This window comes from Nestor notabilis, unplaced genomic scaffold, assembly GCF_000696875.1.
Source record: "Nestor notabilis isolate BGI_N333 unplaced genomic scaffold, ASM69687v1 scaffold12172, whole genome shotgun sequence".
Taxonomy (NCBI): Eukaryota; Metazoa; Chordata; class Aves; order Psittaciformes; family Psittacidae; genus Nestor; species Nestor notabilis.
The window spans coordinates 1-13,154 of NW_009919838.1; the positions used below are offsets into that span (position 1 = coordinate 1).

Consider the following 13,154-nt stretch of genomic DNA (forward strand, 5'->3'; position numbering starts at 1 on the left):
ACAAGTGCTCCCCGTTGCTGCCCGCCCCCCGGTGCCACCGCATCCCACCGCAAGCGGTGCCCGGGCGCCACCACGCACCCTGGCTGACCCAGGGCAGCACCCCGGCGCAGAGCACCCCCCCCGAGCTGCCCCGCTTCTGGCCCCATCAGGGAAATTGGGGTGACAACTGCAGCAAAACCTGGACCAGCCCAAACCAGCAAACTCTGCCTCTTGCTAAACCAGAAGCCAAGGGAGGAACACTGAGGTTTTCAATAACTATATGAACTTTGTTCGAGGTGGTAGCTGTTAGTATGAGGATTCGCCCTCCAGAACTGTTCTACGTGGTTCGTTTATTGGTTTGCTCATTAAAGAAAACAAGAAAGTCCACCACCACCCAGCTGTTACTTTTACGTAAAGATACTCAAAAAGTGAGCTACAAAGTTGAAAACTCAAGAAATAGGTGGAAGAAAACAGTAAGTGCTTTAAAAACCCAGAAGCCAGTTTGAGCGGAGAGAAATGTTGGAGAAAAGTAAAGCAGAGACAGCCCTTGCTGAAAGCAGAACCTGAACAGTGTTCCTAAAAACAAGATACTTGAGATGCTGCCACTGACAGCACATCTTTCTGGTGTCAAGCATAACAGGCCCCTGACTACCTGCAGAAAAGAAGCCGTTGCACCAGCTGTTACTGTCCAAGGTGTTACAAAAGGCCTCACTGGAAACAAAAGTGCTTAGTGTTCTCTTTCTATGCCAGAAAGGGAAAAATCCCTCTATTTCATGGTAGCCAAGGTAGTGGATCTACCCTTACTAATGATTTATTCCAAGATGCTGTGTAACGTGACTGTACAAAGTGGTACTTTCTCTCTGACAGGCGCCCACGCCACCAAGTTAGCCAAGGACTCGCACAGAATCTCTTGCACTTCAGGTTCCTGCCGGGAGTGTTGGTTCCAACAACTCAAGCCACACGTGGGCTTTACTTGCTACTACAGTGAGTATTTAAAAAGGAATTTGCTTATCCCCGAAGTCCAGGTTTGGGCAGATACCCCATGACTCTAACAGACTAATTTTTGGCACCCAGCTGAGGGATTTTGTTGCACAGGGATACTGTTTGTGTGCTTATCCTGCTGGGATTCAAAATAGCCGTTTTCTCAGGCTTGTCCATTCAGAATGATATCATGTCCCTAGCGCTCTCGTTAAATTAATTGCCTGAGTTTTCTTTGTTTTACGTAGCTGGATAAGTAAGGGTAAGGCTTGCTGCCTGTGAGCTCATGGGAATAACCTCTTTTGAACAATTGTGCCATCCCTCTCTCTACAGTCTTTGTAGAAGACAATTAAAAACTGCTTCCCACCCCAAACAGAAACCCTTTGTAGCCATGACAAACAGTTTGCAACCATTTATTTTTCCTAGGATCCTTCTATTCTTCCCGTGCCAATTGGTTAAGTATCAATTAGACTGGGTTTAAAAAGCAGAAATCAAAGTAGCTGCTCAGCTATGAACATGTTTTTGACTTGCATAGGGGCTTAATTCTACACAGTGCAGTGGAACACAGCACAGAGCAGCTGTAGTTGCGTCCGAACACATCACGTATGACTGACTTACCCTCTGTCTTTGACAGTAAAATGGCATTTCACCCTAAATGTGAGACTAGCACAAACCACAGAACAGAAACATCAGTTTAGAAACAAAAACGGCCTTCCAGGACAAGCCTTGACGTTAGTGTCTGTGCAACCCAAGTTTCCCATCTAGAAACTTGGAAGGACCATGAAATTTGCTCTTCCTGTTCTGTTGAGGGTTAGATTGTCCCCTGTCCCCTCTGTTTCTTGCTGAGGTATATAAAGGGATAGTTATCACCACTTTTCCAAAATGGCAGATGGCTGGACTGGAAAGATAGGAACCTGTCTCTGGAGGAAGTGGCTTACACTTGAACTAGGAGAGTCTGAGGAAACCAAAGGCAGGAACTGGGTCCTTCAGGGCCATGAGGCAACAGCACCCACATCTGAAACAAAGCACAGATTTCCCTTCCTCCTCCCCATGGTCTGTGGTGAAGAGCAGCGGTGGCCTAGTGACTGCCTGGTGCTCTCATGCCCATGTCCCCCTCTCCTCCTCTTCTCCACAGCTGTGTTCATGTGATGGAACATGATGAACATGAGGGCCTACTGGTGATCACAGCCCTGGCTGCGGGCACCAGCAAGTATAATGTGAGCAGAGGGTGCCTGTGTCATGGTTTCCGCACTCCCACCTCAGCAGAGAAGTTGCTGCATGTCTCCGTTTTAAACTACAGCATTGTAAAAAAATGGGTGCCATTTGCAAAACAGCATGTACAGAAGAGGCTCTTTCACAGGCACAAGGTCCCTTGAGGTACCAGAAAGAGAAACTTTCCCAGGGCTCGGGCATCTGATGTGTCTGCAGAAGTCCCAAAGCCATGGAGATGACTGTGATCTAAACCAAAAGCACTACAAATTGTCACATTGCTAAATAGTACCTTAGTTTGAGCTTTGCCTTATTCCAAACCCTGATATATACCTTGTCACATAGCCTAACACACATATGAGCTGTCATGGAATAGGATCAAAGAGAAAGTCCACACCCAAGAAATGCCAAGCCAGAAATTCCTCCCTTCATCTACAGGAACTTCATCTGAAGAACCATCTTTATGTGCAAGTCTGATGGAAACACAGCAGTTCCCACACCCAGAAGGATGCAGCCATGGCTTGGGCCAGCCAACCAAAGCCACCCTGCAGTCTCCCCAGCGCCATCCCAGCAGCAGTGAAGATGGACCAACATGAGTTTTTAGGGTATGTTTTCACTCCAAATATGTACCTGCTGTCACAGTGGGCTGCCCTCTCACTTAGCACCCACTGAACCTGTGCTGCTGTGTCTTGAAGGCTGTTGTTACCAATGTTAATACAAGCTTGCCCTGGTTTTCCCTATTCACATCACTGTTTTAGTGTGTAGGCAAGCCCGTCAGAAGTCTGACTGGAGTCCTCTAGCTCAGAAGCAATCTGAAAGCTGGTGTGACCATTTCGGGGCGTGCAGCAGCTCATCCTCACAGAGAGGGAAATTGCCTAGGAAATGAGCCAGTGAATTCTGTACAGCTGCAGATGCTGGGCTGAGGGTCAATGGGGCTCTGTGCAGAAGAAAAACAAACAGGAGGACTCCAGAAATGAGGATCCTGCAGTCAAAGTGAACGTGCACAGATCTGCAAAAGGAACTTCACATTAGAGCTCCCTGCACACCGAGCTTTGCCATCCAGCCACACACTTTGTGTGTACTTGTCACTTGCCATAAGTTGTCTGACTTGTTTACATCCACTTTTATAGTATCTCAGACCACGCTATTTGACCAGGATTGTTACAGCTGAGCTCTAAATCGCTTGAATGAAGAATTTTGACAGGAAACTCGAGGATCTTTAGAAGCGTCAGGAAATCATGCAGACACAGACCTTAATAAAGCTGCTTAGCTGGAAAGAATTGCCAGAAAGTGTCTTTGTGCTAACGTCAGCCAATTTTCTGAATTAGTTTTGAAACAGTTCGTCATCCATCCTCCTCACCTCCCTCCAGTTTGCAGCAGTCACTGTAAACATCGCCAGGACAGCACAAGCAGATGATAGAACACTTTCCTTTTAAGAAAGAAAATGGCCTAACTTCATACCTCCATAAACTTCACCATATTTGGTAAGGTTTGGGTAAAGGTTTGCATTCTGTGACCACTACAGGAGCAGCAGTGGTCATTTCTCTGTACCCTGAAGAGCTGAGAAAATTCACCCGCCACCCCCAGACACATACAAAGTAAGCAGCTTACAGCAAGCTCATCTCAATTTTTTATTTATGTTTTTTAAACACGATCAAGCTTCAGAAGCCATCAGGCAGGCACAACGTTGTACTGCTCCAGTGACTTGCTTGGCATCTCATCTTGTCTCTGAACATGACCAGGAAGAGGGATTTTGGTTTGTACGAAAGAATATGGCACACAAAGCACCAAAGAAATTAAGAGCCTTATAGCAATCCCGACTTGTCACCATTTCAGTTGTGTAAGACTTAGGCATGCACCACACAGAAATTAAGAGCATTAAAGCCAACAGCTGGTAGTAGCCAGGTGGAGATCAGACTTTTTCCTCATTAAAGATAAATATGAAAAAGGACCACAGGGTTACTTTGCACTAATGAAGGGTGAACTCAAACATCACCACAAAAGCAAATTCTCTTACGGAGGGCTGGACAAATCGCTTCCAGTACAAATGTAAAGGATGCTGGGCAGGCTCCTTTTAACAGATGAGATGTGCTTATAAATGCAGACAAATCTCTGCATATGCAGAGCAAACCTCAAAAATTTCAGCCAGTTGAACAGGACTCCCCAGCCAGAAACATTGACTCCTGGAACACAATGACTTACAAGACACTTTTTACAGCTGAGGATCAAGGTGCAGCACCGCAAGATGCTGGTGAGCAACAAGTCACATGTCTGTACATGCAGTGTTTTAAGAACCCAATTTTCTCTGTTCTTCTGGAAACAGAAAGATCACAAGCCTGCGATGGCAGAAAACTTTACGAAGAAAAATTTCAGGGAGTTAAGGGAACCTCAGAGAGACCAAAGAAAATGAGGACAAATTTAAGTATGTTGATAATTCTGGAGACTACTTTTAACATAAAGAGAATACAGAGACTAGACCTCTATTAAGCTGTTCTATAAAAGCCATAGCAGCAGTGATTGAGGTTTGCTACCTGTTTTGGTAAGCAGATGAGGAGGCCAATACAATGTGTTTCATAACTGGAGCTCCAAGTATAGGCAATGTGTGTGCAGACATGGCTGATTAAGTCATGGCCCATCAGGTACAGGGAAACTTCACATATATGACACAATGTTAGGAGCAATAAAGCACACGATCGAAATCTAACTTAGCAGACTCTGGAGAAGACAAGTCTACCCAGGTTTTAAACGTTTGTTGAGCCAAGCAAGGAGCTTTCTAAGCTTGAAATAACTTTTCACGTGAAAGGAATTTGAAACTTTAGGGTCCGCACTGAAAAAAAACCAAACCAACCCACGTGCCCAAAAGCCTCTATAACTTGAACTGAGATGGTTTTGAAGTTGAAAATTTTTCAGTCTCATTCCACTGCTTATTAGAAGAACTTGGTGTTGGAAAATCTGGAACTGATTTAGCTTGAGTCAGTAGCTACAGGCAACTCAAAATCTTCCTGAATAGTGCTTCCTCGGCAACAGTATGAAGTACACACCCAGATTTGAACAGGAGTGCGATGAATCCAAGATTTGCAGTGGGAAAGTAAGCAGCAGGCACAAGGGAAAAACATCAAGAGGTCCTGTTCACTCTACCAGCTGGGTGTCAGACTCAAATGCACTGGAAGCCTTCTGCTGTATGACTGCTAAAGAGCACTGAGGTAACTCATTAGATTCTTCATTAATTCTACTTGTTTCAGAAATGGCAATTATACCAGAATCACAATTGGAAATAAAGCAGTGCCGGTCTTGCAGCTTTTCAAACCGTGATGACACATGGTTACAGAACAGCTGTAGCGCTATTCTGACTCTGGAATCCAGAGTGAGAAAAATCTATCCTTGCCCTTATTTTACTCTCCACATGTAGTATTCGTTTGTATAATAAATATTTAGAATTACATCAGTTAGAAGCAAACTCACAGGCTGATGAACAATAATAATCAAGCTGGCATTTTATTACATTAAGATTTCTTATTGATTGACAGCAATCACTAACTGAAGTATAATAGGCTGGTAAAGCTGGACAGCTTGCATAGGTATTTTTAAGCAAAGGAACTGAGAAAGGTGACAGATAACAGTTTTGAAACACAGAAATAATTGTGCACCTTAAAATAAGGACAGTACAAAAATAATTAACACATTTACATTCATTTATCCAAGGCCACCTCTTCATGAACAGAAGGGAGCTAAGATGATAGTATATAGGGATAATACAGCTTAAATTCTCTCACGTCTATTCCAAACAGAAACTAGAAAGTTTATTTAGCTTCTGTTCCCTTAAAAAGTTGTTCCATGCTCAGACTGGGGAAAGGAACCAAACCTCTCAAACTTTAACCCACCAAATCCAACACTCTACCACGCCACTACTGAAAGAACAAACACATTTATAAAAATAAAGCTAACAAGCTAACTGTACAGTCTGTGGTCCTGGATCTGACATTTATAACAAACAGGACATAGGCAAAATTATGGTCCATAAGGTGAGACTGGCCATAGGCAAAAGTTAGGCCATGCGTTGAATTTATAAACCTGGGATCTAAGCTTCTCTTTATAACAAGATTAGCTAGGCAAATCTGAGATAATTGGAGTTTACTATTTTTATCCGTTGCAAAGACCACATGAAAATGTAAAGACAATGACATTTTGTGACAGAAACATTAAACACAAGAACCAATTTAGATAAAAATGAATAACTAAATACCCCAAAATACCTAGTAAGACCAGCCTACTAATTAGGCAACAACTTACACAGCTAGACTGGAGAGACTTAGTTGCCTCCCATTAGAAACAGAATATGCAAATACTTAAAAAATTATTTTTATCATACACAATATATTGCAGCAGATATCCATAAACTCCAACTGTTCATCAGCGTGACAGGAGACATCAGATTATAAATGTAACAATGCAAGATACAGACGTGTTCTGAAGTGGTATTTCTGAACCTTTGTAAATAGATGAACGTGCTTCCATTTTGGTAAGCAGCTCTGATGACATGGTGTTAGTGCACTGAAGTATCTTCATTTACATTTCCTCAAGGCTCCTCCTGATAGCTTCTTCCAATTCTGCATCTTGCTCTGTATAAATACAAACCCCAAATATAATCTCAAACTATGGTCAATAACCAGTCATAAACACAGCTACATTAATATTACTACATAAAACAACAACTGCCAGCTTGTGTGGCAATGTCAGTAGACTGCAAAAATCCAAACAGAATTCAAGTATTTTCCCTCCTCCTGTCTTATGCAATCTTTTCAACACTTGAAAATTTAGGAACAAGCTCTACAACCTGCCACTCTATTAATTAAGGGCAGCTCAATGATTAATTTAAGAGTATAATGCAACTACGTATTTACTGGTCTAAATAATACCAAAATTGGAACCCATATGTGCCCACCAAGAAAAATAAAGTATTAAAACAAAACCATGAATCAAGCAGAGAGGTTTGAGTATTTTCAGTCCAGCTCCTTATCAATAGATATTCCTGTATCTACATACTAAGTTGGCACCACTGTTGTCGCTCTTGCTAGGAAGGCCAGAGACAAGCAGTAGAATAGACTAGATCAGGTCTGTAACATTTTTAATCGTGTGTGGGGAAGACTGCATTGCACTCATCTGACTTGTCAACCTCTCCTAAATACCTTTCATAATATTCAAAAGAAACTCAGTTGCTGCATTACATTTAGGTTATTTTGGGCACTAAATTGTTTGGTGTTTGTGATTTAAATATCCTAAGGCTTATATGTACAGTAAATATTAATACCAATGGTATAAATGGAAAAATTAAAGCAGCTTTCAGACACAGTGTCATTCTTGAATTATTAATCTTCTGCTTTAGGAGGATATAAGCACATCCTATTAGAAAAGCTGTCCTTACAAGAAAAGAAACAGTAATTATATATATTAACATAACAGATATTAAAGCTTTAATTATTGCTGGGCTGTTTTATGCAAGGCCTAGATTTGGAACAGAAATAATAACAATGAATGCTGTCTCATGGCAGTAGACCCGTATTTATTCACCTGGACTTTAGTGTAAATCTAGTACTACTGATAAAAAGATACCAGTTTCTGAAAGGAAAATATTACATGGTCACAGAAGCAAAAAAGAAATTTTGAAACCAAAATAAAGCAGGGCATCTGCAGACAACTGCTTGATTAAAGTATTTTGTCAGTTAGCCACTAGGCATGTGCAAGAATCAAGAACAAGGTCCAAACTGTGACTCTGCTGCTAATGGCATGCAGTTATCTCCACAGCAATATCCAGACTGTCCTCTACTCCCCGGAGCTGCTGAAGCAGCTTTTTCTGCCTTCTACACTTGCTTTTTGCTTTCTCCTCTTCCAGAAGTTGTAGTGCTTTTTCCTTCTTACCCCTTTCTGGGGTCGATTTTGCCGCCTCATTCACTCTTACCCTGTGATAGAACTGCCACTAACCATGCAGAGAACACAGCTGAAACCAGGCTGCTTCATGAGGTCAGATGCCTTCAGCACTGCATCAGAACTGGGATGTCCTGTGTGCACCAAATGCCACAGCTCTACCTGATGCCAATACCCTGTGCTAGGGGGACCTGAGCACATCAGACTTTCAGTACTTTAGATGAATATGGTGGACATTTAATAACAATATTTAATAACAGTTAGTAAATGTATAACTGAATATATTCTGGGAATGTAAGATTCAGATACCAGTTTTGTCTTGCCCCTGTATGAATTATTTATTGCTTTTTTTTTTTTAGATAATTTTATTTCCATCAGGTGAAAGAGCAGAGTTAAGCCTTCAAATAATAAATTATTTTCAAAGTGCACTGTAGTCTGCAACCAAAAATTAATGACTAATTAATTTTTGTATGAACCATCACTAAGCACTACAGCAAAAGGATGGAAACAATTTCAAATAAGGCAAGATATGATATGAGCAGACAGCTGTGCTGCTGATTCAAACCCGTGCATAAATCCACAGCTCTTTAGGAGACCAGAGTGCTTTGTTGAGATATGATACCTAATTTTGAACTACTTATTCAGAAGTTCAACTATTTAGTCAGTGGTTCTATTCTGAGTCAACAGTCATATTAAACTGGTACAGAGCTCAGACAAGTCTTTAATTGAACAGTACCCTGTGGTGCACCAATAAAATTGATTTTCAGTCTGTGGCATACTCCTGAGGTTAGGAAATTACCTTTTTTTTAATATTTATAACTCAGTGTTCTTGAGTGCTCAGGATTTCCCGGCATATTTCAGAGATTATTCCTAAGAGGTCCCTTGCCATAAAACCAACTGTATTCTTAGTTTCTATGTCTCCCATAATTAACAGCACCCCTGAACACAGAAAAGTAAAAACTAACAGACCTGCCTGTTCCTTTGCTTCCTCTAAGCTCCTCTTCATTGTTAGTTTGAGATCTTCATCCTCTTCGCTATCTGAACCTTAAATGCACAAATGAAGCATAAATTACACATTCCTTCTAATAATAATAAAAAAAGGTAACAGTCCACTCTCACAATTCTCTTCCTGTAACAACATTGTAGGTTACATTTGAAGAATTACATTTGTTATGGTCTGAAAATCAAGATAAAAATACATTACAGTGGTAGTTTAAAACAGTAACTCAAGACTTACTTTTCAGCTCCTTCTTCCTTTTCTACCTAAAATCTAGAGGCAGACTGCTATAATTGTGTATTAAAATAGTAAGAAATAATAGGTGTATGAGCTATTGTTACTCTCTACTGTGTTTGCTTTTTTGTAAAAGTTTAAAAAAAAAAAAAAAAAAAAAAAAAAAAAGACCCTACTTGCTACAAAGTGTATCAAGGATTTAATTACGGGAAGAAGTGCCGCTGCCTACACATGATCTTAGCTGTATTTTGTTGCCTAAATGGAGTGCTGCAACTCAACTGAGCAGCGCAATTCAGCAGATGCTGTTCAAGTCTCACAGAAGAAAACGTCAACACATTTAATCTGATAACTCATCATAGCCAAGCCCAGGCAAAACTCCACCACCTCTCCCTTCCTTAATGCTCTTCATAAGGCTCCAGAATGACAGCTCTATTTGGAAGTGTCCAGTAGGGATCAGTGTACCTAAGGTGGGTTTTTTGTTTGCTTTAAACAGTCTCAGTAAACTACAGGTTAAAAAATAAACAAGTCAATGAGTCACATCATGTATTCATTCTCCTGCTACAGGCTATTGCTATTTTGGGAGACGGTCTCTGTAATGAGGTCTTACAGTATTCGCAATCAGCTAGGTCTCCTACGGTCATACCAACAGAAGTGCTTCCCTTAAAGTCATCACATTTATTAGTACACCAGTGTACTTCTGATTAAATTTAGAACAAAGCAAAGCACATTTCAATATGGACATTTAATTTACTGACTGCGTGACTTGTGCATTTTAAATGACACAAGTTAGGTATTCAAAGTGACAGGTACGCTTTCTAAAACTTGTTTTCAAATCTCTGACACATATACCTTCTTACAACAGCAACATTGCTGACTTTCCAGTTCCAGGAAGACAAATTCCAACATCTTATATCAAATAGAGATCAGAAGCCCACAAAGATGTCAGAAACAGCTGGATATACACTGCAGTTAAAATGATCTTTCTCCAGTCACTTGGAAGACTGACTGTGAATCCTTTTGGAGCTGCCTATTATCTCCGGGCAGAAGAGATACTATTTTTTACACCATCTTCCAAGCAAAAGAAAGAAAAATCCACACAATGCCGAAAAAAGGTTATTACAGTCACTTCTGAAAGGGAGGAAAAAGTGCAAAGAAAAGGCTTTTGCACAACTAGCTTATCCCTTATTAACCCTCCTTTTAATCTTCCAGCCTGGAAGACATCCCAAACTGCTCTAAAAAGTTTTGTACCTGTGAGAGGTGTAACAGCTGAGGCAATCTCTCTAAGTCATCTCTTAGCAAAAGCATAATGGAAGAACTGAGTTCCTGTGAGCAAGACCAGTAAGGCATCGTACAAAAGGGTCTCTGGTTTGCTACCATTTCAAATAAAAATGCACTTTTCTGAAGGTTTGTATGATTTTTTCAGGCAACTTGACAGAAGGCAGTATTCTTCTGATTGGCATCTTGCATAGATGGTTAAACAGCAGAGGATAGGAGTAGTCGGAAATCCAGGAGTTTCTTCAGATACAAACTAAGGAAGTCAGCATTCCTGGAACTGGTTATAGGCTCAGTGAGCATTCACCACAGAAGCAGCCATGATGGTAACCCACTGACAGGCTGTTAGAAGACAGAATTTCCTCACTCCTGGCTTCCCCAACCCAGGCAACAGGCTAACTTGATGCTCATTTTTCAGAATGCAGCTAAGCTGACTTTACTGACAATTCAGACAGTTACAAATGCTGAAACAGGGTTTGTAGATAGAATTATTATCTGAGTTCATTAAAAAAGTTTAGGATTCATTGTATGTATTAGTGCAGGCCTCATCTTACCAAAATGTTTTGCTAGTCATGCCACCTTAATTACACCCCTGTAATAACATGGGGTACACATTCATATTGGAACAGAGGTATATGCAAACTGGCATGCAAAACATTTAAACATTTCAAACCCAAGCTGCCTGGCTCATGATTTATCACTGCACCTGATATGCAGTAACTAAATACTGCTTGATAGTTATAACATCACAGAGAGCAGGTTTGCTTAAAGCATAGTTGAAGACACCACCATTCCATTGCCAGAAACTATGAAACTTGAATACCATTAGTACTGATGATTTTCTGGTAGTTTGAGGGGGAAGAAAATCAGCTTGGAGTCAAATGTGTTTATGAAGCATGTTAAAAGTCTCATGAGCTACACTCTGCCTTCACTGGTCATTACTTGCAAGACTTCTCTCCCCTCTACCCAATTATATTAATGCACATTCAACTTCCCATGAAGGCAGTCACTGAATTCTCTGAAATCTCAGTAGCTAAGAAAGAGCTAAATCTTTTCATGCTAAGGCTTGCCAGTATCTTAAATTACACTGAGACTTTCCTTATCCAAAGCCAAAAACATGGTTATGCTTGTCCTCAGTGTTTCCCCCCTCTGCCACCCCCACAATCCCAAAACCTATACAGAGCAAAGACTAAAGGCACAAAAGCAGTAAAGACAAGAATTTTAAGATGTTCTGATATGGCTCTATGGGAACCAGGAGTAAGACTGTAACAGTCAGAAGAAAAGCTGTCTGCAGGCAAAAATCCTAGGCAGAAACACTCCAACAAATAAGGAATTCAGCTCTCCTTAGGGGCAAGACTGCAAGAACTATTAGTGTGGAACTCAGCACTTGTCATCTGAAGAGAAGGAAAGGCCAACTGATGGAACAGATGCATTTTCAAGTCGGAAGACTTCGAACCAGGCTGCTTTTCCACATGGGACAGGTCACTGTGTTTGATCTAATGTTACTCAGTGTGTCTGTACCCTGCAACTGAACTCTGCTCTCAAGGAGATCTTAGATTCCAGTTAAGAACATACTCATGCAAGTGCTACAGAATGGCTGAGGTTGGCAGTGACCTCTGGAGGTCTCTTGTCCAGCCCCCTGCTCAAGCAGGATCACCTTGAGCCAGCTGCCCAGGACTATGTCCAGACTGGTTTTTAATATTATCGAACAGACTGTGTACTGGGGAGCTCAGAACTTGTCAGTTGTGGCCATACCAGTGCTGAGAAGATGCAAAGGACCAACCCCTCCACCTGCTGGCAGCAGTCATCCTAATGCAGCCCAGGGTACTTTAACTTTCAGGCAGGAGAGCACATTGCTGCCTCATGGTCAACCTGGTGTCCACCAGGACCCCAGGGTCCTTTTCTGCAAAGCTGTTTTCCAGCTGGTTGACCTCCCCAGGTGCAGGACTCCACACTGCTTGTTGAACTTCATGAGGTTCCTGTCAGCCCATTTCTTCCCTGTCACGGTTCCTCTGGATGGCAGCACAACCCTTTGGTGTATCAGCTGCCACTCAGGTTTGTGTCCCCAGCAAACCTGCTGAGGGTACACTCTGCCCCACCATCTAGGCCGTTGGTGAAGACATTAAACAGAACCAGACTCAGTACTGACCCCTGGGGTACACAGCTGGTTACTAGCCTCCAGCTGGTCTTCATGCCACTGACCACCATGTTTTGGGTCTGGCCATTCAGCAAGTTTTCAGTCCACCTCACAGTTTCCTCGTCCAGCTCACACTTCATCAGCATATACTGCTGGTACTGCTGGCATCTTCTGATGATGAAGACAAAAAAAGAATGTTTAATTTGGAGAAATCGGGCATTTCCCATCTCTCTTGTTAAAATCCTCAGCACATTCTGTAGCTCCCAACTCCTCTGTGCTCAGAGAAAAAGCAATTGCCCAGTTTCTCAGCCAAGATTCTCTGGTGCATTTCGTTAAATAAACCACAGCTAAGAAACTCTGACTGTACATACTCTCTCAAAGAAATCCTCCTGCTCACTATTGTCCTCACATACTGCCAAATTCCTG

The 13,154-nt window shown here is 41.7% G+C and overlaps 1 protein-coding gene across 1 annotated transcript in view; it reads right to left on the bottom strand.

Moving 5' to 3' along the window:
• Nucleotides 1-6,511: 6,511 nt before the first annotated feature.
• ZNF451 (zinc finger protein 451) overlaps nucleotides 6,512-13,154 on the bottom strand; it is a 37,750-nt gene continuing 31,107 nt past the window's right edge. The window contains exons 13-14 of the mRNA XM_010010420.1: nucleotides 9,058-9,132; nucleotides 6,512-6,785 (exon numbers count right to left, since the gene is read on the bottom strand). Of these exons, the coding sequence (XP_010008722.1) occupies nucleotides 6,733-6,785; nucleotides 9,058-9,132 (128 nt within the window). The 3' untranslated portion in view covers nucleotides 6,512-6,732. The remainder of the gene's footprint in view (nucleotides 6,786-9,057; nucleotides 9,133-13,154) is intronic.